The sequence below is a fragment of the Rhinopithecus roxellana genome, chromosome 8 (genome assembly GCF_007565055.1).
Source record: "Rhinopithecus roxellana isolate Shanxi Qingling chromosome 8, ASM756505v1, whole genome shotgun sequence".
Taxonomy (NCBI): domain Eukaryota; kingdom Metazoa; phylum Chordata; class Mammalia; order Primates; family Cercopithecidae; genus Rhinopithecus; species Rhinopithecus roxellana.
In genome coordinates, this window is record NC_044556.1 from 15,414,165 (window position 1) to 15,441,640 (window position 27,476).

Here is a 27,476-nt window from a genome sequence, read left to right on the forward strand (position 1 = left end):
AGGGAACCAATGGGACACACCCCAGAAACACCCCAAAGAGGCCCCAGGCCGACCACACACACACGCACGCACACGTACACGCACACACTAACATACATAGACGCCCTCCGACACTACAGTCAGACGACAGAGGCCGAATCGCGTGCACAACTCCGCAAGCACACACCGACCACAGACGCATCCAAGCGCTTGAGAACACATTCACAGTCCCCAGGCCACCTGAAAAAAGACCACGTAGGGATGCACATCCTCCAAATAGGTAGCACATGTGCGCACACATCCTTCATCCACAGACACACACAATTATACACACGGCCAAATCCAGAGAAACGGGCAGACAACAGCAGTCAACCACGTGCGCACACACACTTCCAGCCAACACTGAAAACACAGACAACCCTTGGAAGACGCCACGTGCGCGCACATCCCACCCCGGGCCCGCACCATCACTATCCTCCGACGCACAGACAGGAGATCCCACACACTCTGCCGCCGCCCGCTGCAGGCACCGCGCCGGTGGCACCAGGACCACTCCTCAAAAACTACCCCCGGCCAGGGGTAGCGGCGAGGACACGCCAGCACCGGACTCCGCCCTCACCATGATGGACCGGCTGACTGACACTCTGGCAACCAGTCCGGTGTCTTCTTCCAGATCGGATTAACCGTTTAACTCATTCGTGCCCGTGCGCGCCGCGGCCAAGCAGGGTGCTTTGAAGAGAGCTGAGTTTCAGCGCTCCCTCCCACCCCGGAGTGGGGATCTGCGTGGGCGGGAAGGGCCCCCCCTCCTTAGGTAGCTGCCCCCCACTGGCCCGGACGGAGGAGGAGTGGGGCGGCGCTGACAGCCGCTGCGGGCGGGGGGCGGGGAGGGGCGGGACGGGGCGGAGGAGCCGGGGCTGGCGCCGAGCGGGGCGCGGAGCGCGGAGAGCGCCGCCCGGCACTGAGCAGAGCTCCAGGCGCCGAGAGGAAGCCGCAGAGCCCGGCCCGGGGGCGATTGGCCCGCAGCGCCCCCGGGTCTGTCCCCGGGGCGCCATGGCCCTACCGCGGCCGGGCGCACCCGCGGGGCCCTGGGCTCGCTGGCTTGAGCGCAGCTGAGGGGGGTGTAGGTTGGAAGGGCCAGGGCCCTCCGGGGCGCAAGTGGGGGCCGGCGCCATGGAGCCCCCGACCGTCCCCTCGGAAAGGAGCCTGTCTCTGTCACTGCCCGGGCCCCGGGAGGGCCAGGCCACCCTGAAGCCTCCCCCTCAGCACCTGTGGCGGCAGCCTCGGACCCCCATCCGTATCCAGCAGCGCGGCTACTCCGACAGCGCGGAGCGCGCGGAGCCGGAGCGGCCGCCTCACCGGCCCATAGAGCGCGCCGATGCCATGGACACCAGCGACCGGCCCGGCCTGCGCACGACCCGCATGTCCTGGCCCTCGTCCTTCCATGGCACTGGCACCGGCAGCGGCGGCGCGGGCGGAGGCAGCAGCAGGCGGTAAGACTCCCCTTGGCGGATGCGCGCGGAACCGATGGGCGCGCAGGGAGGAGGCAACTCGAGCCGCCGGCCGCAGGGGGCGCTAGGATGCGGGTGGGGTCGGCTTGGCTGGCGGGGGCGGAGGGAGTTCGGCTGCGGGGGCGTCTAGGACCTGGCCGCTGGTTGCCCGCGCTACGGCTTCCTGCTGAAGCCCATCCTGGGGTCCATTTAGGGGGCGCCATGCTGCGCGTGGTGTTAACGAGGTCTGGGTTGGGGAAGGGGGCTGCACCTTTAGGGGTCTGTATTCTTAGTGACAGTGCAGGACACCGGCTAGGCTGGGAACCACTTGGAGGGACCTTCCTGGGGCCACTATTCTGAGGGCTAGATTCGCAGTGTTTGGGGTACCTTTGGGGCACTCTGTAAGGGGGTGCCTGCTAGGACCAGGATCTTTAGTTCAGGGTCGGGTGCTCTCAGGGTTCTACGGGGTGGAGGACTCTATTGCGGGGATGTTAGTGGACTCTTCCTGCAACAGCTGGGGTCAGAAGTCCAGAGGGTGCCTCTTGGGGGAACACTGTTTTGGGAGCCTTGTGTTAGGTTGGAGTTTCCCTCTCAGGGCAAGAGTGTTAGGGTTCAGTAGCTGTTCAGAGGCAGGAAACAGTGGAGGGGGGGCACAGTCCCAGCACAGAGGGAAGGAGTCCCCGACTGCAGAGGTGACAGCATAGTGAGGGTGTGTGTGTTGAGCTTGGTCTTCTCTGACGGTATCCTCCGACTGACCTGCGTTTGCTCCAACTGTCCGGGTATGACCGGCTGTGGCTGCCTCAGTTGTGTGCTCTGCGTGAGCTTCTGGGGTCTTGTGATGGTGACACAATGACTATGTGTCCTCCAGGGACAGTGTAATTGTGACAGTATGACTGTATTTCCAGGGTAGTGTGACTGTGTGTTTCTGGGACAGGGTTTGTGACAGTGACTGTGTATGCTTCAGGAATGCTGTGAGTGTCACAGGGTGACTGGCCTCATGGGATGCAGTGATTGGGACAGAGTGACTGTTTCTGCTCCTAGGACAGTGATTGTGCAGTGGTGTCGGTGGTCTAGGGACAATGATTGTGACAGTGTCATTTTTGGCATGCAGTGATTGTGGCACTGGGGTGTTTACACTTGGAGAACAATGTGATTGAGTTCGTGGAACAGTCTGTGCTCCTTGGACACTGCGATTGAAACACCGTGGCTGTGTTAGTCTTCGCCAGGTGCTCACGTCTGAGCATCGGTGCTCTGACATGTGGCCTGTGTTCCCTCTGCCTGGTGTATCCTAAGAACTGGTGTCCTCTAACCACCTGGTGTTCTTAGTTATTGTTCCTGCTCTGATCGTGCTCCAGGGTCTGATTGCGTGTGCTCCAGCGATGTGTGCAACTGACAGCTTTGCTGGTGTGCTCTACCTGGATGCCCCACTGGTGGGGATATCACCAAGACAGTCAGATTCGGGCTTCTTATCCCTGGAGTTCCTGAGTGAGGCCCCTCTAAGATGTAGCCCTACTCTTCCTAAGTCTCTTTGGGGGTCTTCAGCAGTCATTGCAGCTCTCCAGGCCACCCCCACCTCTGTTCTGGTCACCCCCAAGCCCCAGTCCCCCTGCACCCCTGTACCCACCAGGAAGCAAGTGTCGTGGGTCCAGTACATATGGGCTAATATTTCCCAAAGGGAACTGGAGAGAGGCTGAAGGAAGAGAAAGCTGGAATCAACAGAAAATGCTAAAACCGGGGGCAAGGGGCCAAACTGGCACACGTCACTGTCCTAAGACACCAAGGGGCGAGTGAAATGCAGTAGGATTCGGGCCCCATTTCTTTTTTTTTTTTTTTTTTTGAGACGGAGTCTTGCTCTGTCACCCGGGCTGGAGTGCTGTGGCCGGATCTCAGCTCACTGCAAGCTCTGCCTCCCGGGTTCACGCCATTCTCCTGCCTCAGCCTCCAGGGTAGCTGGGACTACAGGCGCCGCTACCTCGCCCGGCTAGTTTTTTGTAGTTTTTAGTAGGGACGGGGTTTCACCGTGTTAGCCAGGATGGTCTCCATCTCCTGACCTCGTGATCCGCCCATCTCGGCCTCCCAAAGTGCTGGGATTACAGGCTTGAGCCACCGCACCCGGCCTCGGGCCCCATTTCTTTGCAAGGCTCCAGAGACTCCTCCTAGCCTGGTCTGGTCTCTGGGGTGCTGAGTCTTAGGGGACAGTGGCTGAGCGGTAATAATCATCATTATTTTGGTGGGTATCCATCTCGCAGTGGGTCACCCTCAGGCTCCATGCCAGGGACTTTTCCATGCATCCTCATCCCCAGTGCCTGGGTATTCCAGCAGGGTATTCCTGCTGGCATATGGGGAAACTGGGGCCTAGAGACAAAACGCTTTCTGTCTCCCCCCCCCTTTTTTTTTTTTTTTTTTTTTTTGATGGAGTCTTGCTCTGTCACCCAGGCTGGAGTGCAGTGGCGTGATCTCGGCTCACTGCAACCTCTGCCTCCTGGATTCAAGCGATTCTCCTGCCTCAGCCTCCTGAGTAGCTGGGATTACAGGAGCCCGCCACCACACCCGACTAATTTTTGTATTTTTAGTAGAGATGAAGTTTCACCATGTTGGCCAGGCTGGTCTCAAACTCCTGACCTCAGGTGATCTGCCCACCTCAGCCTCCCAAAGTGCTGGGATTACAGGCATGAGCCACTGCGCCCAGCTAAACCTTTTCTCTTTCTCACCCAAGCTCACACGACCGGGAGATGGGGGAGCTGAAATTGCAACGCGGGTCTGCCCGATTCCTGTGCATCTTTGTATAAGTGTCTTGCCCTCTCTGAGCCTCAATTTTCCAGTCTGTAAAGTGGGGCTGCTGTTGGCACTGCCGTGTGGGGGTCAGTTTGAGGGTTCTGTGAGCTTGGGAATGTGTGTAAAGGACTTAACATAATGAGTAGATCTCCATTCAGGGAGCTGGACTAAGGAGGGGGGACCTGGGTGGATCCCATTTCTCCAGGGTAAGTAGAAAAAACAGGAACCTTAACCACATCCCCACGTAGACTCCAGTTTCTGTTTCACTTTGGGCCTGTGCACCCTTCAGTGTCTGTGCTGAGGTCCAAAGCTGGGACTTGATGGGTGGGCTGTAGCTGGCATCGGTGCCAGGGTCCTTCCCCCTCCCCAGGGAGAAGGAGAAATGTCTCTGATGGCAACCTCAATGCTTAGAACGGACATTTCTTCAAACAGGGGATTTCAGCAGGGCACACACAGGATTCGGTGCTCCCCACATTGGAGTTCATCCAGCTACCACAAGAAGAGTCCAGTGAGCTCCCCCATTTGGGTCAAAGGAATCCCCAGAGAGAGGGCACTGCCCCCCGCAACCCGAGATGTCATCCAAACCTCCCCTGAGGATGTATGAGATGGCTGAGTCACGGCACAGCCACAATCTGTCAAGAGGCAGATGGAGAGGGAGGAAGAGGAGGACTTTGGTGGGGGGGAGGTGGGAAGCTGTCTGAACTGGGGACGGGGCCAACATACAGACCCCGCGTCCTCCCTCCCTGGGCCCTAAAACACTCCCCATCAAGGTGGGGGCACAGCGTGGCCCCAGGAGCAGGTGGAGGCAGCCGAGCTGGGGTCTCCGTCTGGTCGCTGGTCTCTGTCTCCACTTCGGTCCTCGCCTCCCCCTTGTCCCTGGCGCTCCCAAGTCCCTGCATGTGGGTTGAGAGCGGGTCTCCCCGCGCGCCCTCTGCCGGACGACGAGGAAGGCACAGCCTCGGTGTGCACTCCGAGCGCGGACCTGCCCCAGGGACGCCGCCAGTCCCGGAGCAAAGCAAAGTCGCCGTCACCGTCGCGGCGCCCAGTATTATTATTTCATGCTTATTGAGCGTCCTGGAGAGCGGGCGCCAGGCCGGCTGACCGCAGGCTGCGTGTGGGGTCCTCGCCCTCCCGGTCTTGGGACCAGGCAGCTTTCCCCATGCGCCAGCCCCAGCCACACGCTGCGGGGACTGCCGCCTGGAGGACAGGGGAGGAACCTGGCCGAAAAGTTGCAGTGGTGGAGTTCCCGTCCCGCCTCCGCTCGCTTGCCCGGCAGGCTGATGAACTCCAGCATCCTTGGCTCTGCGCTTCTGCCCGGGAAAAAGAGACCATGGGACTTATCCAAGGTCACACAGCGAGGAAGGTGAGAATGGGACTTAAAAACCAGATCTTGGCCGGGCGCGGTGGCTCACGCCTGTAATCTCAGCACTTTGGGAGACCGAGGCGGGCGGATCACGAACGAGGTCAGGAGTTCAAGATCATCCTGGCCAACATGGTGAAACCCCGTTTCTACTACAAATACAAAAATTAGCCGGGTGTGGTAGCACGGGTCTGTAATCCTAGCTACTTGGGAGGCTGAGGCAGGAGAATCGCTTGAAACCGGGAGGCGGAGGTTACAGTGAGCCGAGATGGCACCACTACACTCCAGCCTGGCAACAGAGCGAGACTCCGTCTCAAAAAAAAAAAAAGCAAAACAAACAAACAAACAAACAAAACAAAAAAAAACAAAAAAAAAAACAGATCTCATCGACTCCAGACCTCTGAGTAACATTCACATGGCAGCCCTGCCTGCTGACTCGCTGTGTGACTTGGGGCCAGTGATTGTGCCTCTCTGAGCCTCAGTTTCCTCATCAGTCAAACGGGGCTGAAAAATAAGAACTGTCCACCCCCAGGGCTGTGGTGAGGCTGATATGTTTGACGTAGGTGCTGGGCAGCCAGGAGCTGGTGTTCTGAGAAAGTACTTCCTCAAATGACATCAGCAGAGAGAAAGGGGGCGTCCCCCAAACCGCAAGCCCGGCTGGCGGGGAGGGTGCCCCATATTTCAGTGGTAACAGATTGACTGCAGGCTCTTATGACTTTAGGAAAGCTTGGGCTTTGGACCTGGGAGAGCCACAGTTTGGCAGGGTGAGAACAGAATTGTGGGGACATCTGAGCCCATTCTTTTCATTGTGGAGTATGAAAGAGTTCAAATCTGGCTGGATGCGGTGGCTCACGCCTGTAATCCCAGCACTTTGGGAGACTGAGGCGGTTGGATTATTTGAGGTCAGAAGATTGAGACCAGCCTGACCAACATGGTGAAACCCTGTCTCTACTAAAAATACAAAAATTAGCCAGGTGGTAGTGGCGCACACCGAGTAGCTGTAATCCCAGCTACTCAGGAGGCTGAGGCAGGAGAATCGAATCGGTTGAGCCTGGAAGGCAGAGGTTGCGGTGAGCTGAGATCGGGCCACTGCCCTCCAGTCTGAGCGAGAGAATGAGACCCTGTCAAAATAAAAAGGAAGGAAGGAAGAAAGGAAGGGAAGGAAAGAAAAGAGTTCAAATCTGCTTTTGGCCAGGTGAAGTGGCTCACACCCAGCACTTTGGGAGGCTGAAATGGGAGGATTGCCTGAGGCTGGGAGTTTGAGACCAGCCTGGGCAACATAGTGAGACCCTGTCTCTACAAAAAGAACAAAATAAAATAAAATAAAATAATCCAGCTTTTGTCCTGTACTCGCTGTGTGACCTTCACCTGTCAGAGCCTCAGTCTCCTCATTTCTAGCAGATTCGTTCATTCCACAAACGCTAAGCGCCTTCAGAACTGTGGCTGAGAATGCTGTAGACCAAGTTTGTCCAGCCTGTGGCCCAAGATGGCTTTGAATTCGGCCCAACACAAATTCGTAAACTTTCTTAAAACAATGAGATTATTTTGTTCATTTTTTTTGTTTTTTGTTTTTGTTTGTTTTTGTTTTGCTCATTAGCTATTGTTAGTGTTAGTGTATTTATGTGTGGCCCAAGACAATTCTTCTTCTTTCAGTATGGTCCAGGGATGCCAAAAGATTGGACACCTTTGCCATAGACACAATCCCTGCTTTCCTGAAATTGTCAGACTAGAGGGTGAAGCAAAAATAGTAAGGGCCGGGCGCAGTGGCTCAGGCCTGCAATCCCAGCACTTTGGGAGGCCGAGGCAGTTGGATCACTTGAGGCCAGGAGTTCGAGACCAGCCTGGCCAAAACATGGCAAAACCCTGTCTCTACTAAAAATACAAAAATTAGCTGGGTGCACGCCTGCAATCCCAGCTACTTGGGAAGCTGAGGTGGGAGGATTGCATGAACCCAGGAGGCGGAGATTGCAGTGAGCCGAGATTGGGCCACTTCACTCTAGCCTGGGCGACAGAGCCAGACTCTGTCTCAAAAAGGAAAAAGAAGAAATAGCAAGTAAAGCTGTATGATCATTCAAGATGGTCACATTAGTCAGGTGGTAGTGGCGCACAGGATATGGAAAAAAGAGGGATCCTGAGGTCAGGGAGGGCCTCTCTGGGGAGATGACATTTGAACAGAGACCCAAATAAAATGTAATCCCAGCACTTTGGGAAGCCGAGGTGTGTGGATCATGAGGTCATGAGTTCAACACCAGTCTGGCCAGGATGGTGAAACCCCGTCTCTACTAAAAATACAAAAATTAGCCAGGCGCGGTGGCGGGCGCCTGTAATCCCAGCTACTCGGAGGCTGAGGGAGGAAAACTGCTTGAACCCAGGAAGTGGAGGTTGCAGTGAGCCAAGACCGTGCCATTGCACTCCAGCCTGGGTGACAGAGCAAGACTCCATCTCAAAAAAAAAAAAAAAAAATTGAGGGAGTTTGCTACATGGGTATCTGATGGAAGAGGGTGCCAACCAGAGGGAAGAGCCAATGCAGAGGTCCTGTGGTGGGAGTGTGTCTGATACGTTGGAGGCAAGTGTGTCTGAGGCAGAGTGAGCGAGGAGGGAGTAGAAGAAAAGAAGGGAGTGAGGTGACAGGAAGCTCGTGTAAGGACTCATAGACCATGAGACCATGATCAAGGTTGGCTTTAGGCCTCAGTTTACATCTGGCTTCCTAGGACGGGACAGGCAACATTGGGCTGGAAGGAAACTCATCCATAAAGCGCTTGTGTAGCCTCATGGCTAAAAGTCCTGTCTCTGAGGCCAGACATCTGGGTCCATAAGCCAGCTCTGATCTTTCTAGATTGGGAGACCCTGGCCAAGTCACTCCTCTCTGGGCCTCGGCTTCCCCGTCTCTGAAATGGGCCTAGTAAGAACTGTATTCCCAAGGGCTGGTCTGATGAATTGGCAAAACAGTTCAGGGAAGCTAAGTGCACTGAAACCTTAACTGGTCAGTGAACAAAAATGCATTTCTGGGACCGGCATAGTGGCTCATGCCCAACACACTTTGGGAGGCTGAGAAGGGGTGGATCATTTGAGCCTGGGAGGTGGAGGTTGCAGTGAGCCAATATCATATCACTGACAAAAAAAAAAAAAAAAGAATATCACCTGTTAGGTGTCTGGTGGGTATTTTGTGGGGATTAAATGGGATCATAAGACTAGGTGTGGTGGCTCACGTCTGTAATCCCAGCACTTTAGGAGGCCAAGGCAGGAGATCACCTGAGTCCAGGAGCTCAAGACCAGCCTGGGCAACATGGGAAAACCCCATCTCTAGAAAAAATACAAAAAATTAGCCAGGCATGGCTGGGCGCGGTGGCTCACGCCTGTAATCCCAGCAACTTTGTGAGGTCGAGGCAGGCGGATCACCCGAGGTCGGGAGTTCAAAACCAGCCTGACCAACACAGAGAAACCCTGTCTCTACTAAAAAAATATAAAATTAGCCAGGCATGGTGGCGCATGCCTGTAATCCCAGCTACTTGGGAGGCTGAGGCAGGAGAATTGGTTGAACCTGGGAGGCGGAGGTTGTGGTAAGCCAAGATCGCGCCATTGCACTCCAGCCTGGGCAAAAAGAGCAAGACTGCATCTCAAAAAAAAAAAAAAAAAAAAAAAAATTAGCCGGACATGGTGGCACACATGGTACTCAGCTACTGAGCTACTTGGGAAGCTGAGGTTGAAGGATCACTTCACCCCAGGAAGTTGAGACTGTAGTGAGCTATGAGTGCGCCACTGCATTCCAGCCTGGATGACAGAGTGAGATCCTGTCTCAAAAGAGAGAGAGGAGAGAGAGAGATCATAGCTAGAGGCACTGGATGCGCAGGAAGCTTTCTAAAGGATTAGTTGCTATCATCACCATCATGGTCATTATCATCATCGTCTATATCCTCTGGCTAGTATAGTGACATGCATATTATAAACCCTCAGTAAATATTTGTCAAATAATGATAATAACTGTAGCTCATATTAAGTGAGTGCTTACTGGGTTCAGACACTTTTCTGAGCCTTTTATGTGTCCATTCATGGGGTGAGTGTAGTATTATAACCATTTTACAACTGGGGAAACTGAGGCTCAATGAAATGAAGTGACTAGCCCAAGATCAAATGGCTAATAAGTGCCAGAGGCCACACGCAAGCCCAGGCCTCCTCACTCTGGGCCCCATGGCATCAGAGCCAACACTAGAGAAAAAAAGATATTTCACAGAAGTGGACTCGAAAATAGAGATGCACTGCTGGGGTGTGGTGGCTCACACGGGTAGATCACTTGAGGCCAGGAATTCGAGACCAACCTGGCCAACATGGTGAAACCCCATTTCTACTAAAGCTACAAAAAAATAAAAAATTAAAAAAAAATTAGCCAGGCATTGTGGCACACACCTGTAATCCCAGCTACTTGGGAGGCTGAGGCATGAGAATCCTTTGAACCTGGGAAGCAGAGGTTGTAGTGAGCCAAGATCGTGCCACTGCACTCCCGTCTGGGTAACACTGTCTCAAAAAAAAAAAAAAGATAGAAAGCAAGAAAATAGAAATGCACCGCCTTTTATTTTTATTTTTCTTGAGACAGGGTCTCACTGTCTCAAGATGGTGCAGTGGCGCCATCATAACTCACTGCAACCTCAACCTTTTGGCTCAGGTGATCTTCCCACCTCAGCCTCCAAAGTAGCTGGGACCACAGGCTCATCCCACTATGCCTGGCTAATTTTTGTAATTTTTTTTTGTAGAGATGAGGTCTTGCCATGTCACCCAGGCTGGTCTCGAACTCCTGGGCTCAAGTGATCCTCCCGCCTTCACCTCTCAAAGTGCTGGGATTACAGGCATGAGCCACCACGCCCAGCTTCTAGGGGTGTCTTAAGAGTTGTAAGACACGGCCAGTTGAGGTGGCTCACACCTGTAATCCCAGCACTTTGGGAGGCTGAGTCGAGTGGATCACGAGATCGGGAGTTCAAGACCAGCCTGGCCAAGATAGTGAAACCCTGTCTGTACTAAAAATACAAAAAAAAAAAAAAAAAATTAGCCGGGCACAGAGGCAGACGCCTGTAATCCCAGTTACTCGGGAGGCTGAGGCAGGAGAATCACTTGTTGCAGTGAGCCAAGATCGTGCCACTGCACTCCAGCCTGGGCAACAGAGTGAGACTCCGTCTCAAAAAAAAAAAAAAAAAAAAGTTGTAAGACACATCTCAGGACCTGTGGGTGGCATTCTAGGTTGTCCCCAAGGACTGCGGGGTGCATCTTGGGATTCTGTTCTAGGGTGTGAGACTGTCTTAGGAGCTGGAGAGGAATCTAGTTGTGTCCCTGGGGTCTATTGGGGCACCCCAGATTTTGCTGGCATCTCCATGGTTACTAGGGCATTCCCTGAGTCTGAAGGCATTCCCGAGGTTGTCTTGGGGTCTCAGCACTTGTGGGGGCATCTCAGGGATGCTGTAGAACCATTCAGGGATTAAGGGACATCTAAGGGACTGTGGAGGTGTTCCTGGGGTCTGTGGAGGACTCTAGGATTTGGGGGGAACCTATATTTGGTCTATGAAAATGGTTCTGTGGGTGTGGGGGATTCTGGGGGTACTCGGGGGAGGGTCTATGCATGATGGGATGATGAGCGTTGGGGATGATGGGGAGCTCTGGAGGAATTTTGCCACATCTGAGGAACTGTGGTGAGGGTTCTGGGATCTGAAGGGTTTTCCCTGGGCTCTCAGAGCACCACTGTCAGGGAGTTTGTGGAAGCGCCCCCAGAGATTTGGGGGTATCCCTGGCATTTGTGGGTGCACCCTGGGATTCTTGGGGCACTCCTGGGGCTTGCGGCATGTCTCAGAAACAGTGAGGACACTGCTAGGATTATGGGGGCATCTGGGGAGCTGTGAGAGTGCCCCAGGGTCTATGAGGGTGTCTCAGAACACCTCTAAGTTGTGCTGAGAAGCCTCGGGATTTGGGGGTACCCCTGGACTTCTTGTGTGGGGTTGTCTCAGGGACAGTGAGGGTGCTCCTTGGGATTCTGAGGGACTGTGGTGTGGCTCCTGGGGCTTGTGGGTCCTGTCAACACCACGGGGAGTTTGCAGGAGCGTCCCCAGAGATTTGGGGGTGTCCCTGGTGTTTGTGGGGACGCGTCCGGCGATTGTGAGGACATCAGAGCCAATGCGGGCGGCTTTGGGGTCTGCGGGGGAGTCCCTGCCAAAGCCGTGCGGGCGCCCCAGACCCGCCCCGCCTTGGGGGCGGCTCCAGCGCGAAGCCGGAAGGGCCGAGGCAATAGGGCGGGGTAGGGCCCGCGGGCCCGGGGCTGGGCAGGCGGCCTGCGTGGGCCTCGCGGGGTGGGCGGTGCAGCTCCCCAGCGCCCGCCGAGGGGGGGCCGCCCTGCGGCCATGGCACGGCCGCGCGGCCTAGGCCGCATCCCGGAGCTGCAGCTGGTGGCCTTCCCGGTGGCGGTGGCGGCTGAGGACGAAGCGTTCCTGCCCGAGCCCCTGGCCCCGCGCGCGCCCCGCCGCCCGCGTTCGCCGCCCTCCTCGCCGGTCTTCTTCGCCAGCCCGTCCCCAACTTTCCGCAGGCGCCTTCGGCTTCTCCGCAGCTTCCAGGATTTGAGCCGCCAGGCGTGGGCTGGGGCTGGGTAAGTGCAGCGCTGGTGGCCGTGGGTTCAAGTCGCCCCTGGCCACCTGGCGCGCGCCGAGGTCTGGGGTTCTTGGCTCACTCTCTACAGCCTCACTTTCCTCTTCTGTCACATAGCAGCGATCAAAATCATCCCTGCCCGCGAGGGTTGCCGTGGAGACCTCTGATAGGGCATGCAGTAGAAGTTTAATAAATGTTGCATCCCTCCCACTTCCTGTGCAAACCTGAAGCTGCGGTCATGCTTTGGAGGAGTGAGGGCGACCTGCCATCCAGCTCATGTGTTCATCCTGGGGATATGTATTCAGTTCTGTCAGCCTCAGTCTACTGGCCTGTGAAATGGGGCCAGTTGTGCCCTCTGGGGGTGGCCGTTTGGTGAGGCTCGGTGTCACTCCTTGTACCGGGCCACGGAGGGCAAATGGAAGTTCCCTTTCTGGCCAGACGGGGTGGGCTGCGGGGGCGGGAAGTCTGGGGGTGACAGGCCCCGAGGCCACATCCGGTCTGGCTTTATAATGTCCTTATATCCTGGAGGCAGAAGTTGGCAGCCCGGAGTTGGGCACTGGCTGGCCCTGGGGGCTTCTCCGGGTCCTCTGCCTCCCGCTCCTCCACCTACTTTACGTGTGCAATTGAGGCACAGACCGAAGGAGGGCACGGCGGGGCAGGACCGGGTCCAGCGACTGGCCCCAGGAACGAAATGGGGCGGGGACAGAAGAGGAGGAGGGGCCGGGGCCTTTGGGAGCCCCGCGTGGGGTCCCCAGGGTGTGTGCAGGGAAATCATTCCCTCTCTCCGGGTCTCTCTCTCTGCGTCCTGCATCTCTGTCTCCACTTCTGTCTCTTCTGTCTCTGTTTAGTCTCTCCTCCCCACACTTGAGCTGCCCCTTCCCCTCCCCTGGGTTTGTGTCACCCGGCCCCACACTCGGAACGAGTCCCGTTTCCCCGGGGGCGCATGGCGATCAGAGACCTCGAGCGGGCCCAGCTCGACGTCAGGGCGGGGAGGGGGGAAAGGCGGGGCCGGAGGCGGTGGCAGGAGGGCGGGCCTGGAGCCGGGAAACCGGAGCCCCGGGGCACCCCAGAGGCCTAGGAGGGAGGAGACGGGGGGGGGGGGGGGGGGGGGAAGTGTGCGTCCGATTCCGCAGAACCCCTGCAGGGGGAGGCAGACAGAGCGCCCGTGCGCTCCCCTCCCCCGTGCAGACGCGGGAACGCCCGACCGCCCGGGGCTGTCCCTGGGGGGGTCACCAGAGGCGTGGAGGCGGTGCCGGCAGTGGAGGCCGCAGACACCTTGGGCCTGGCCAGCAGCGCGCGCCACACCGCCCTGCCGCCGTCCCCATGCGCGCCCCGACGACAGCGCTTGGCTCCCATGCGCTCCGGTGCAGCGCCCCGGGCCCGGCCCCGGCCCCCTGCCCTGGCACTGCCCCCCACGGGCCCCGAGTCCCTGACCCACTTCTCCTTCAGCGATGAGGATACCCGTCGGCACCCTCAGGGCAGATCTGTCAGGTGGGTGACCCGTGGCCAGTCAGTCTTCTCTTTTAATACTGAAGGGCACTGGCTGTGCTGGGGGGGTGGGGGTGCTGAGTCTACTTGGGTGAGTCCCCTAAGTGGCTTCCAGGATCTGGCTGGGGCCCCACCCCCTTTCCTGGCCCTAAAGGCCTGGGGTGCTGCTGAGGGCTTCTTGAAGATGGTGGCCCCCAAAGTGGGTGCTGGGTCCATTCCTGCCTATCCAAGGTAGGACTCATCACCCTCTTTGTGCCCCTAAACCTGGGCTTCTGGCATTCACTTTGACTGCAAATATGGGTGTCCAGCGTCACCTGGGCTCCACTCCCAGGCCACTGGCCTAGAACCAGGTCCCTAAGTCCCTGCCTGGCTCAGTGTCTCCAGCCTTACCTTCCCCACCCCCTCTCATGCTGGAGCTGCCCCGCTGTAAACCAAGCTGGGTTGGGGGTGGGGCGGGGAGATTCTGGGATGCATGGAGGGTGTTTAAAATAGGCTGGACTGAGCTGGGGCTGTGGGTTTCTAGCCTTGTTCTTGCTTTCCTGCTTCATTGTCTCTAACACAGACACGCACACAGGGCCACACACAGGGCAATCCGGGTCGCCTGGTGTTTACCGTACTAGGTGTGGGTCTTCTGGCTGCACCAAGAGGACCCTGCAGTTGACTCATAGCCGCACACAGGTGACACACAGACCACAGCAACCCTGGCCCACCCCTCACACATCCTCGTCTACACTGCGTTCCTCCACAGTGAGGAACTCTCTGTGAGAGTGAGACACACTCTCACCAAAATACACACCCAGGGCCCACACGTGTTCCTGCAAGCTGGACTCCCACCTGCACGAGATACACACAGGAACGTACCTCATGCCCACACAAGGGTCAGGGACTGTCACAGTATCAGTGCAACATGGTCTCATGAAGTCACCCAGACTGAGAAATACACAGATAAAGACACAGAGATGCACACAGGCACCCATGAGCACCCAGCTCCTGCTCACACAGGCAGATATGCGATGCCACAGAGATGTCTACGTGCGATGCCCAGGGGCACACAGACCTCCCTCTCCCCCAGACTCTTACATACTCAGCCCCCCAAACAGCTGTGTCACCTGGCACCACGCGCCTGCCTGGGAGACACACACCAGTACCCGCCCTCAACCTCTGTGTGACCTTCACAAAGCAAATGCCAGGCCTTTCCATAAAGGCTGCCTGGCACCACCTACAAGTGAGTCAGGTGGAACAGCACGGGGAGCCAGGGGAGACACCAGACCTGCCTGCTCTGTGAGCCCCGGGGTAAGACACTCGACGCAGCTTTGTAGCTAAGCTGCCTGGGTTCAAATCCATGTTCTAGGCCGGGTGTGGTGGCTCATGCCTGTAATCCCAGCACTTTGGGAGGCTGAGGTGGGAGGATGGCTTGAGCCCAGGAGTTCGAGACCAGCCTGGGTAGCATAGCAACACCCTCATCTCTATAAAATAAACAAATTTTAAAAGAAATCCATGCTCTGCTACTAATACCCATGGCATTCATCCTTTCTGTGCCTCAGTTTCTTCCTTTCCTTTTCCTCCTTCCTTCCTTCCTTCCTTCTTTCCTTTCCTTTCCTTTCTTTCCTTTCTTTCCTTTTCTTTTGACAGGGTCTCGCTCTGTCACCCAGACTGGAGTGCAGTGGAGCGGTGTTGGCCCACTGCAACCTCTGCCTCCCTGGTTCAAGCAATTCTCGAGCCTCAGCCTCCTGAGTAGCTGGGATTACAGGTGTATGCCACCAGAGCCCAGCTAATTTTTTTGTATATTTAGTTGATACGGGGTTTCTCTTTGGTGGACAGGCTGATCTCAAATTCCTGGCCCCAAGTGATCCATCCGCCTTGGCCTCCCAAAGTGCTAGGATTATAGGCATGAACCACCGTACCCGGCCTCAGTTTCTTTGTCTGGGAAATGGAGCATTAATGCATGTTACAGTATAGCACAATGCCTAGAATGTGGCCTTCACATAAGTTTGGTTTTTTTTTTCTTTCTTGAGATGGAGTCTCACTCTGTCGCCCAGGCTGGAGTACAGTGGTACGATCTCAGCTCACTGCAATCTCCACCTCCTGGGTTCAAGCAATTCTTCTGCCTCAGACTCCCAAGTAGCTGGGATTACAAGCGCCCCGCCACCACACCTGGCTAACTTTTGTATTTTTAGTAGAGACGGGGTTTCCCCATGTTGGCCAGGCTGGTCTCGAACTCCTGACCTCAAGTGATCTGCCTGCCTCGGCCTCCCAAAGTGCTGGGATTACAGGCGTGAGCCACTGCGCCCGGCCATAAAGCACTTTCGTAGTGTCAGGCACACAGCAAGCATTCAATAAATGTCTTGTTATTATTACTCTATGCCTGAAAGGATCTAACCTGGCACCTAGGACACAGCAGATGCTCAATAAATGGACATTATCGGCTGGAGTGGTGGCTCACGCCTATAATCCCAGCACTTTGGGAGGCTGAGGTGGGTGGATCACCTGAGTTCAGGAGTTCAAGACCAGCCTGGCCAACATGGTGAAACCCATCTCTACTAAAAATACAAAAATTAGCCAGGTGTAGTGGCGCACGCCTGTAATCCCAGCTACTCGAGAGACTGAGTCAGGAGAATCGCTTGACCCGGGCGGCAGAGGTTGCGGTGAGCTGAGATTGCATCACTGCACTCCAGCCTGGGCGAGAGAGCGAGACTCCATCTCAAAAATAAATAAATAAATAAATAGACATTATCATCAAAGGCCCAAACTGATGATCTATGATTATCTCACCTTAAGAGTGGGTTTTTTTGTTGTTGTTGTTATTGTTTTGTTTTTTTGAGATGGAGACTCGCTCTGTCACCCAGGCTGGAGTGCAGTGGCTCAATCTTGGCTCACTGCAATCTCCGCCTCCTGGGTCCAAGCGATTCTCCTGTGCCTCAGCCTCCCAAGTAGCTGGGACCACAGGCTCCCGCCAGCACGCCCGCCTAATTTTTGTATTTTTAGTAGAGATGAGATTTCACCATGTTGGTCAGACTGGTCTTGAACTCCTGACCTCATGATCCGCCCACCTTGACCTCCCAAAGTGCTGGGATTACAGACATGAGCCACTGTGCCTGGCCTCTTTTTTTTTTTTTTTTTTTTGAGATAGGGTCTCACTGTATCGCCCAGGCTGGAGTGCAGTGGTACGATCACAGTTCACTGCAGCCTCAAAATCCTGGTCTCGAGCAATCATCTTGCATCAGCCTCTTGAGTAGCTGGGACTATAAGCATGCACCACCATGCTCAGCTAACTTCTTAATTTTTTGTAGAGTTAGGGTCTTGCTATGTTGCCCAGGCTGGTCTCAAACTCCTGGCCTTAAGTGATCCTCCCACCTCAGCTTCTCAAAGTGCTGGGAGTTTAGGCATGAGCCATCCTGCTTGGCCCATTTTATCCATTTTTGAGTGTATAGTTCAGTGGCATTAATTACATTCACATTGTTGTGCAACCATCACCACTGTCCATCTCCAGGACTTTTTTTTTTTTTTTTCTTGAAACAGGGTCTCACTCTATCTCCCAGACTGGAATACAGTGGCACTATCACTGCTCACTGCAGTCTCAAACTCCAGGGCTCAGGTGATCGTCCCACCTCAGCCTCCTGAGAACTGGGACCACAGGCACACACCATCATGCCTTGCTAATTTTTTTCATTTTTTGTAGAGATGGGTCCTTGCCACATTTCCCAGGCTGGTGTCGAACTCCTGGGCTCAAGCGATCCTCCTGTGTGGGCCTTCCAAAGTGCTGGATTACAGGTGCGAGCCACCTCACCCAGCCTCCAAGACTTTTTTTTTCTTTCTTTTTTTTTTTTTGTGACTGAGTCTCGCTCTGTCACCCAGGCTGGAGTGCAGTGGCGCAATATTGGCTCACTGTAAACTTCACCTCCCAGGTTCAAGCGATTCTCCTGCTTCAGCCTCCCAAGTAGCTGGGATTACAGGCACGCACCACCACACCCAGCTAATTTTTATATTTTTATTACAGACCGGGTTTCATCATGTTGGTCAGGATGGTCTCACTCTCCTGACCTTGTGATCCGCCTGCCTCTGCCTCCCACAGTGCTGGGATTACAGGCGTGAGCCACCGCACCTGGCCAGGAATTTTTAATGTTCTCAGACTGAAACTTTAAGCACAAACACACCATTTCCCTAACTTCCCCAGCCCCTGGCGCCCACTCTTCTACTTTCTGTCTCCGAGTTTGAGTACTCCAGGGCCCTCATGTAAGTGGAATTTCCTGCACACTATTTGTCTTTTTCTGACCGGCTTATTTTACTGAGCATAATGTTTTCTTTTTTTTTTTCTTTTTTTTTTTTTTTTTGAGACAGAGTTTCGCGCTTGTTGCCCAGACTGGAGTGCAGTGGCCCAATCTCGGCTCACCGCAACCTCCGCCTCCCAGGTTCAAGCCATTCTCCTGCCTCAGCCTCCTGAGTAGCTGGGATTACAGGCATGCGCCACCACGCCCAGCTAATTTTGTATTTTTAGTAGAGATGGGGTTTCTCCAGTTTGGTCAGGCTGGTCTCGAACTCCCAACCTCAGGTGATCTGCCCGCCTCATCGTCCCAAAGTGCTGGGTCACTGAGCATGTTTTCAAGATTCATCCATGTTGTAGCCTGTGTCAGAATTCCCTTCCTTTTTAAGGCTGAATTCTATTCCATTGAATGGATATAATACATTTTGTTGATGCATTCATCTGTTGATGGACACATCAGTCACTTCTACCTTTTGGCCATGGTGAATTATGCTGCTGTGAACACGGGTTGTACATGTATCTGCTTGAGATCCCTGCTTTCAATTCTTCTGGGGATAGACCTAGGAGTGGGATTGCTGGGTTGTGTGGTGATTCTACCCGTTTGTTTGTTTTGAGGGTTTTTCGTTTGTTTGGTTGGTCGGTTTTTGACACAGAGTCTCGCTCCGTTGGCCAGGCTGGAGTGCAGTGGCGCCATCTCGGTTCACTGCAACCTCTGTCTCCAGGGTTCAAGCGATTCTCCTGCTTCAGCCTCCTGAGTAGCTGGGACTACAGGCGCCTGCCACCATGTCCAGCTGATTTTTGTATTTTTAGTAGAGATGGGGTTTCACCATGTTGGCCCGGCTGGTCTTGAACTCCAGACCTCAGGTAATCCGCCCGCCTCGGCCTCCCAAAATGCTGGGATTATACCTGTTTTTGATTGGGGTTACAGTGGTTCTCTCAACAGCAGGTAGGAATGGATTGTTTGTGAGTGGGGAGGAATCAGAGCAGCAGAGAGACCTGATCGGAAGGGTTAGTGCAGCAGGTGAGAGAAGAAGCAATGTGACCTCAGGGATGCGAAGAGTCCAGGCTTTCAACAAGGTCTCTCTCTGGAACTCAAATCTGAGGCCCAGGAGGCAGGTCAGAGGCTAAGTGATGGGGTGGATGGAGGTAGGAGTGCCTCCTGGCTCCACAGTCCCTTCTCTTGGAGTGAAGAGACCAGCTCTCTGGAGGGGAGAGCAATTGGCAAACAGGACACGGGTAAAGGCCAGTTACAAGTGGCATCCTGGAGAGAAGGTGGCTCAGGACACAGCTGTCCCCAAAATACCCTCCTTGGCGTTGCATGCAGGGGATAGAGGAACCCCAAGATCTTCAAAAGTAAAAGTCCCTTCAGGAACCATCCTAATAGGCGTGACATGGTATCTCCTTTTTATCTTTTTTGAGACGGAGTCTTGCTCTGTCACCCAGGCTGGAGTGCAGTGGCTCAATCTCGGTTCACTGCAGCCTCCGTCACCTGGGTTCAAGCAATTCTCCTTCCTCAGCCTCCCGAGTACCTGGGATTACAGGCACCCACCACCACACCCAGCTAATTTTTGTATTTCTAGTAGAGACAGGGTTTCGGCATGTTGGCCAGGCTGGTCTCGAACTCCTGACCTCAAGTGATCCACTCACCTTGCCTCCCAAAGTGCTGGGATTACAGGCATGAGCCACCTCGCCGGGCTCGTATCTCTTTCTTTCGATTTGCATTTCCCTGATGAGTGATGTTAAGGATTTTTTTTATGTGCTTATTGACTGTTTGAATATCTTTTCTGCAGAAATGCCTATTTAAGTCCTTTGTCTATTATGTCCAATTATTTATTATTTATTATTTTGAGACAGGGTCTCACTCTGTTGCCCAGTCTGGTGTGCAGTGGCACAATGTCGGCTCACTGCAGTCTCTGCCTCCTGGGTTTAAGTGATTCTCCCACCTCAGCTTCCTAGTAGGTGGGATTACAGGTGGTGAGAGCCACCACGCCCGGCTAATTATTTTATTTATTTATTTTTATTATTATTATTTTTTGAGACAGAGTTTTGCTCTGTCGCCCAGGCTGGAGTGCAGTGGCATTATCTCAGCTCACTGCAAGCTCTGCCTCCCGGGTTCACACCATTCTCATGCCTCAGCCTCCTAAGTAGCTGGGATTACAGGGGCCCGCCACCATGCCTGGCTAATTTTTGAATTTTTAGTAGAGACAAGTTTTCACCATGTTAGCCAGGTTGGTCTTGAACTCCTGACCTCAGGTGATCCGCCCGCCTCGGCCTCCCAAAATGCTGGGATTACAGATGAGCCACTGCGCCCAGCCTTGAGTTAATTTCTGTATGTTACTCTTCAGTTTTCCCAGCACCACCGTTTTCAAAAGAGTTCTTTCCCCATTGCATAGTCTCTGGGGTTAGACTGGTAGGTAGATTTCAGGCTGTGTTCTGACTGGGTACAAGTGGAGAGGCAGAGAGGATAGGAGCCCCCTGCTTCCCCTTTCTAGGTCAGCCTATGGAGAGTCACCATAAGACTTTACTGGAATGGTCTCTCTACTAAGAAATAAGTTTGAAATCTCTTAGGCCTGCCGGGTGCCTAGAATCCCAGCACTTTGGGAGGCTGAGATGGGCAGATCACTTGAGACCAGGAGTTTGAAACCAGCCTGGCCAACACAGTGAAACGCTGACTCTACTAAAAATACAAAAATTAGCCAGACGTGCTGGTGCATACCTGTAATCCCAGCTACCCAGGAGGCTGAGGCAGGAGAATCGCTTGAACCCAGAAGGCAGAGGTTGCAGTGAACCGAGATCACGCCACTGCACTCCAGATTGGGCGACAGAGTGAAATCCTGTCTCAAAAACAACACAAAGCAAAACAAAAATGTATAAGAAGACACGTTTTGAGTTAGGCATAGTGTCTCATGTCTGTAATCCCAGCACTGTGGGAGGCCAAAGCGGGAGGATCTCTTGAGCCCAGGAGTTACAAACTATCCTGGGCAACATATTATTATTACTCTTATTACATATTACCTTATTACTATAATTACTAATTACATATTACCTTATTACTGTTATTACATATTATAATATTACTATTATTACATATTACAAGTTACTAATATACGTAATAGTAATATTACATATTACATATTACTATTTTTACATATTACTAATATATGTAGTATTAGTAATATTACATATTACTGTTATTACATATTACCTATTACTACAAAAAATTCAAAAATTATCTGGGTGTGGTGGCACATGCCTATAGTCCCAGCTACTCGGGAGGCTGAGGTCGGGGGATTGCTAGAGCCCAGGAGGTTGCAATGAGCTATGATGGTGCCACTGCACTCCAGCCTGGGCAACAGAATGAGACGCCATCACTAAATGATAAGCTGCAAACTTGGAGAAAAATACATGATAAGGGATTTGTATCCAGAATATATAATGGGCCAGCCGCGCTGGCTCACGCCTGTAATCCCAGTGCTTTGGGAGGCCGAGGCAGGTGAATAATTTGGGGCCAGGAGCTCAGGACCAGCCTGGCCAACATGGTGAAAGCCTGTCTCTACTAAACATACAAAAATTAGTTGGGCATGGTGGCGTGTGCCTGTAATCGCAGCTACTTGGGGAGACTGAGGCAGGAGAGCCGCTTGAACCCAGGAACCAGAGGTTGCAGTGAGCCAAGATCGCGCCACTGCACTCCAGCCTGGGCTACAGAGGGAGACTCCCTGTTAAAACATAAATAAATAAAACAAATAAAAAACAGAATATGTAGTGAATCCTTAAAACTCAATAATCAGGAGACAAACAACTGGAAAGGGAGGGTTTCTGTCCTCTCTACAGCTGTGTTCTTGTTACTGTATTTCCATTCCAGCCACACCAGCAAAAAAATCATATCCTGCCTCAGGGCCTTTGCACTTGCAGTTCCCTCTGCCTGGTTTGATTTTTCCTACTTCCTACCTCCTAACTCGTGGCTGGCTCCTTCTCATCCTTCAGGCCTTTCTGAGATGTCACTTCTTCAGAGAGGCCCGTCCCGCCCCCAGCATGGTGCAATCTAGTTCATGTAGCCATTTATTCATATGTTCAATGATTCACTCAATGAACTGTTTTTTTGTTTTTTTTTTTTTCTGAGATGGAGTCTCGTTCTGTTGCCCAGGCTGGAGTGCAGTGGTGCCATCTCGAGTGCTAATTTTTTGTATTTTTAGTAGAGACGGGGTCTCACCGTGTTAGCCAGGATGGTCTCGATCTCCTAACCTCCTAATCTGCCCGCTTCGGCCTCCCACAGTGCTGGGATTGGATTATAGGCGTGAGCCACCGCACCCGGCTAATTTATATATTTTTTATTTTTATTTTTTCTGAGACGGAGTCCCTCTCTGTTGCCCAGGCTGGAGTGCAGTGGTGCGATCTCGGCTGACTGTATCCTCTGCCTCCCAGGTTCATGCAATTCTCCTGCCTCAGACTCCCCAGTAGCTGGGACTACAGGTGTGCGTCACCACGCCCAACTAATTTTTTGTATTTTTAGTAGAGGTAGGGTTTCACCAAGTTGACCAGGCTGGTCTTAAACTCCTGACCTCAGGTGATCCACCCACCTCAGCCTCCCAAAGTGTTGGGATTACAGGCGTGAGCCACCGTGCCCAGCTTAATAAACATTTACTAGGCATTTACAGTGTGCCAGGCCATCTCCTCAGCCCTGAGGACAGAGCGAACAAAGTAGATAAAAATCCCTGCTCTAGCCAGGCATGGTGGCTCATGCCTGTGTTCCCAGCACTTTGGGAGACCAAGGCAGGAGGATCCCTCAAGCCCAGGAGTTAGAGTCCAGTCTGGGCAACATAGTGAGACCCCCCCAGTCTCTACAAAAAAATTAGCCGTGGGCTGGGCGCAGTGGCTCATACCTGTAATTGTAGCACTTTGGGAGGCCAAGGTGAGCGCATTGCTTGAACCCAGGTATTCCAGACCTACCTGGACAACATGGCGAGACCCCCATCTCTACAAAAAATAACAAAATTTATCTGGGGGTGGTGGCATGTACCTGTAGACCCAGCTGCTTGGGAGGCTGAGGTGGGAGGATCTCTTAAGCCAGGGAGGTGGAGGTTGCATTGAGCTGAGATTGTGCCATTGCACTCCAGCCTGGGCAACAGAATGAGACCCTGTCTCACCAAAAAAAAAAAAAATTAGCTGAGCTTTCTGGTATACACCTGTAGTCCCAGCTACATGGGAGACTGAGGTGGAAGATAGCTTGAGCCCAGGAGATTGAGGCTGCAGTGAGCTGTGATTGCCCTATAGGACTCCGGCCTGGGCGATAGAGCAAGACTTCGTCTCAGGAAAACACTAGGCTAGGCGCGGTGGTTCATGCCTGTAACCCCAGCACTTTGGGAGGCCGAGGTGGGTGGATTACTTGAGGTCTGGAGTTCAAGACCAGCCTGGTGAACATGGTAAAATCCTGTCTCTACTAAAAATACAAAAATTAGCCAGGTGTGGTGGCAGGTGCCTGTAATCCCAGCTACTCGGGAGGCTGAGGCAGGAGAATTGCTTGAACCCAAGAGGTGGAGGTTGCAATGAGCCAAGATCCCACCACCGCACTCCAGTCTGCGTGACAGAGCAAGACTGTCTCAAAAAAAAAAAAAAGATAAATTAAATATAGTTTATGTCAAGTAAGTAGTGTGATTTTAGTTTGTGTGTGTGTGTTTTAAGGAAGAGAAATGGAAAGTATTGGGCCAGGCGCGGTGGCTCACACCTGTAATCACAGCATTTTGTGAGGCTGAGGCGGGCGGATCATCTGAGGCTGGGAGTTCGAGACCAGCCTGACCAACATGGAGAAACCCCATCTCTACTAAAAACACAAAATAGGCTGGGCGCCGTGGATCACTCCTGTAATCCCAGCACTTTGGGAGGCCAAGGCGGGTGGATCACCTGAGTCAGGAGTTCGAGACCAGCCTGACCAACACGGTGAAACCCCGTCTCTACTAAAAATACAAAATTAACCAGGTGTGGTGGCGCATGCCTGTAATCCCAGCTACTAGGGAGGCTGAGGCCAGAGAATCGCTTGAACCCAGGAGGCGGAGGTTGCGGTGAGCTGAGATTGCACCATTGCACTCCACCCTGGGCAACAAGAGTGAAAGTCTGTCTCGAAAAAAAGAAAAAAATATGTTATGGTTAAAATTTTAGCTGGGTTGGTCAGGGGAGGCTTCTCTGTGGTGGTGACATTTGAGCAGAGGCCTGAAGGAGGGAAGGAGGAGCCGCTGCAAATCTGGGCTGGAGAAATAGCCTGTGCAAAGGCCCTGAGGCAGGACTGTGTCTGAGTTTTTTTTTTTTTTTTTTTTTTTTTTTGAGATGGAGTCTTGCTCTGTTGCCCAGGCTGGAATGCAGTGGCGAGATCTCGGCCCTCACTGCAACCTCCACCTCCTGGGCTCAAGCGATTCTCCTGCCTCAGCCTCTCAAGTAGCTGGGATTACAGGCACCCACCACCACACCTGGCTAATTTTTGTATTTTTATTAGAGATGGGGTTTTGCCATGTTAGCCAGGCTGGTCAAGAACTCCTGACCTCTAGTGATCCGCCCACCTCGGCCTCCCAAAGTGCTGGGGTTACAGGCGTAAGCCACCTCGCCTGGCCTGTGTGAGATTTTTAAGGAATAGTGAGGAGGCCATTGTGGCTGGAGCAGAATTAGTGAGGGGGGAAGGGGAAGTCATGGAACAAAAACTGTGAGCTGCATTGAGGACTTCGGATTTTGCCCAGAGTAAGGTGGGATCCATAGAAGGTTCTTTTTCTTTTTTTTTTTTTTTGAGACGGAGTCTGGCTCTGTCGCCCTGGCTGGAGTGCAGTGGCGCGATCTCAGCTCACTGCAATCTCCGCCTCCCGGGTTCACGCCATTCTCCTGCCTCAGCCTCCTGAGTAGCTGGGACTACAGGCGCCCGCCACCACGCCCAGCTATTTTTTTTTTTGTATTTTTTTTTTTTTTTTTTTTGAGACGGAGTCTGGCTCTGTCCACCAGGCTGGAGTGCAGTGGCGCTATCTCAGCTCACTGCAAGCTCCGCCTTCCGGGTTCCCGCCATTCTCCTGCCTCAGCCTCCCGAGTAGCTGGGACTACAGGTGCCCGCCACGGCGCCCGGCTTTTTTTTTGTATTTTTAGTAGAGACGGGGTTTCACCGTGGTCTCGATCACCTGACCTTGTGATCCGCCCGCCTCGGCCTCCCAAAGTGCTGGGATTACAGGCGTGAGCCACCGCGCCCGGCCTTTTTTTGTATTTTTTTAGTAGAGACGGGGTTTCACCGTGTTAGCCAGGATGGTCTTGATCTCCTGACCTCGTGATCCGCCCGTCTCGGCCTCCCAAAGTGCTGGGATTACAGGCTTGAGCCACTGCGCCCGGCCCATAGAAGGTTCTTAGCAGAGGTAGGACTTAACCTCATTCAGGTGTTTCCAAGCTCCCCCTGGCAGCCATTGAAGAAAGACTAGGGGTTGAAAACAGGACGTGGGTACCAGGGCAGAGGTGAATGCAACCAGTCCTGGCTAGGGATGAGGGGAGCTGGCCAAGGAGTGGGTGAGAAGTAGACAGATTCTGGACAGATTTTGGCAGCAAGGCTGATTTGAGGTGCAAAGGAAAGAGTGAATGATCCCATAAATTTTGACCTTGGGGTGTCCCCACCACAGCAGTGGAGATGGGTGCACCGGTGCATGCCGGTGCGCAACAAGTTTCATCTTTGCCATTCTGTGTCTCCCATCTCTTTTAGGGTATCAGTCTTTCTTCTTTTTTTTTTTTTTTTTTTTGAGACGGAGTCTCACTCTGTCGCCTAGGCTGGAGTGCATGGCGCAATCTCGGCTCACTGCAAGCTCTGCCCCCTGGGTTCATGCCATTCTCCTGCCTCAGCCTCCCGAGTAGCTGGGGTATCTGTCTTTCTTTAACATCCTCCACTTGGTTGGGCGCAATGGCCCAGGCCTGTAATTCCAGCACTTTGGGAGGCCAAGGAGGGAGGATCACGTGAGGCCAGGAGTTTGAGACCAGTCTGGCCAACATGGTGGAACTCCGTCTCTACTAAAAAGACAAAAATTAGCCAGGCGTGGTGGTGCGTGTCTGTAATCCCAGCTACTCAGGAGGCTGAGGCACAAGAACCACTTGAATTCAGGAGGTGGAGGTTGCAGTGAGCCAAGATCGTGCCACTGCACTACTCCAGCCTGGGCCACAGAGCGAGACCATGTCTCAAAAAAAAAAAAAAAAAATTCTCCACCTGAATCTTTGCCAGGAATTCCCTTGGTCTCCTCATTCCCTCCCACTCCTTTTTTTCCTTCGAGACGGTGTCTTGCTCTGTCACCCAGGCTGGAGTGCAGTGGCGCGATCTTGGCTCACTGCAACCTCCACTTCCTAGGTTCAAGCGATTCTCATGCCTCAGCCTTCCAAGTAACTGGGATTACAGACACCTGCCACCATGCCTGGCTAATTTTTGTATTTTCAGTGGAGACAGAGTTTCATCATGTTGGCCAGTCTGGTCTTGAACTCCTGACCTCAAGTGATCTGCCCCCCTTGGCCTCCCAAAGTGCTGGGATTACAGGCGTGAGGCATGAGCCACCATGGCTGCCCTCCTCATTCCTCTTAAACGTCACAGCGTTTCAGCTTCCTGACCCTTCTTCTCACCTATCCCCTGCAGCTTCGAGGCAGAGAATGGGCCGACACCACCTCCCGGCCGCAGCCCCCTGGACTCGCAGGCGAGCCCAGGACTCGTGCTACATGCCGGGGCGGCCACCAGCCAGCGCCGGGAGTCCTTCTTGTACCGCTCAGACAGCGACTATGACATGTCACCCAAGACCATGTCCCGGAACTCATCAGTCACCAGCGAGGCGTGAGCATCCCCCTGCCCACATGCCAGTTCCCCCAGGCCTCATCCTGCTGGAAGCTGCCCTTCCCACCCCTATCCTGCTCAACACCCCCAACCTGTCCTCCCCAGTGAAGGGTAAGCAGCCCCCTGCCTCTGCTATAAAGGACTCAGTTCCTCTTTTTTTTTTTTTTTTTGACGGAGTCTCGCTCTGTTGTCCAGGCTGGAGTGCAGTGGTGCGATCTCAGCTCACTGCAACCTCCGCCTCCTGGGTTCAAGTGATTCTCCTGCCTCAGCCTCCCCAGTAGCTGGGATTACAGGCACCCGCCATCATACCTGGCTAATTTTGTATTTTTAGTAGAGACAGCGTTTCACTATGTTGGCCAGGCTGGTCTCAAACTCCTGACCTCAGGTGATTCACCACTATGTTGGCCAGGCTGGTCTCAAACTCCTGACCTCAGGTGATTCACCTGCCTCGGCCTCCCAGAGTGCTGGGATTACAGGTGTGAGCCACCACGCCCGGCCTCAGTTCCTTTTTTAAAAAATATATTAAAATAGTGATCAGGTCTCACTATGTTGCCTAGACTGGTCTCAAACTCCTGGGCTCAAGTGATCCTCCCACCTCAGCCTCCCAAAGTGCTGGGATTGCAGGCATGAGCCACCCCGCCTGCCCTCAGTTATTTTATAGCGTGTCCAGCCAGAAAGGTGTGAGTGCCC

The 27,476-nt window shown here is 53.6% G+C and overlaps 1 protein-coding gene across 4 annotated transcripts in view; it reads left to right on the plus strand.

Annotated features, from left to right (window-relative positions):
* The first annotated feature begins 890 nt into the window (after nt 1–890).
* The window catches only part of PDE4A (phosphodiesterase 4A), a 50,335-nt gene continuing 23,749 nt past the window's right edge, over nt 891–27,476 (plus strand). The window contains exons 1-2 of one of the 4 annotated variants that reach the window (XM_030935556.1): nt 891–1,469; nt 26,595–26,786. In XM_030935556.1, coding sequence (XP_030791416.1) covers nt 1,150–1,469; nt 26,595–26,786 — 512 coding nt within the window. In that variant the 5' untranslated portion in view covers nt 891–1,149. Of the gene's footprint in view, nt 1,470–5,190; nt 5,605–11,893; nt 12,221–13,365; nt 13,711–26,594; nt 26,787–27,476 lie in introns of those variants that run through there. The other 3 variants (XM_030935557.1, XM_030935558.1, XM_010373769.2) reach the window with 3 other exon arrangements.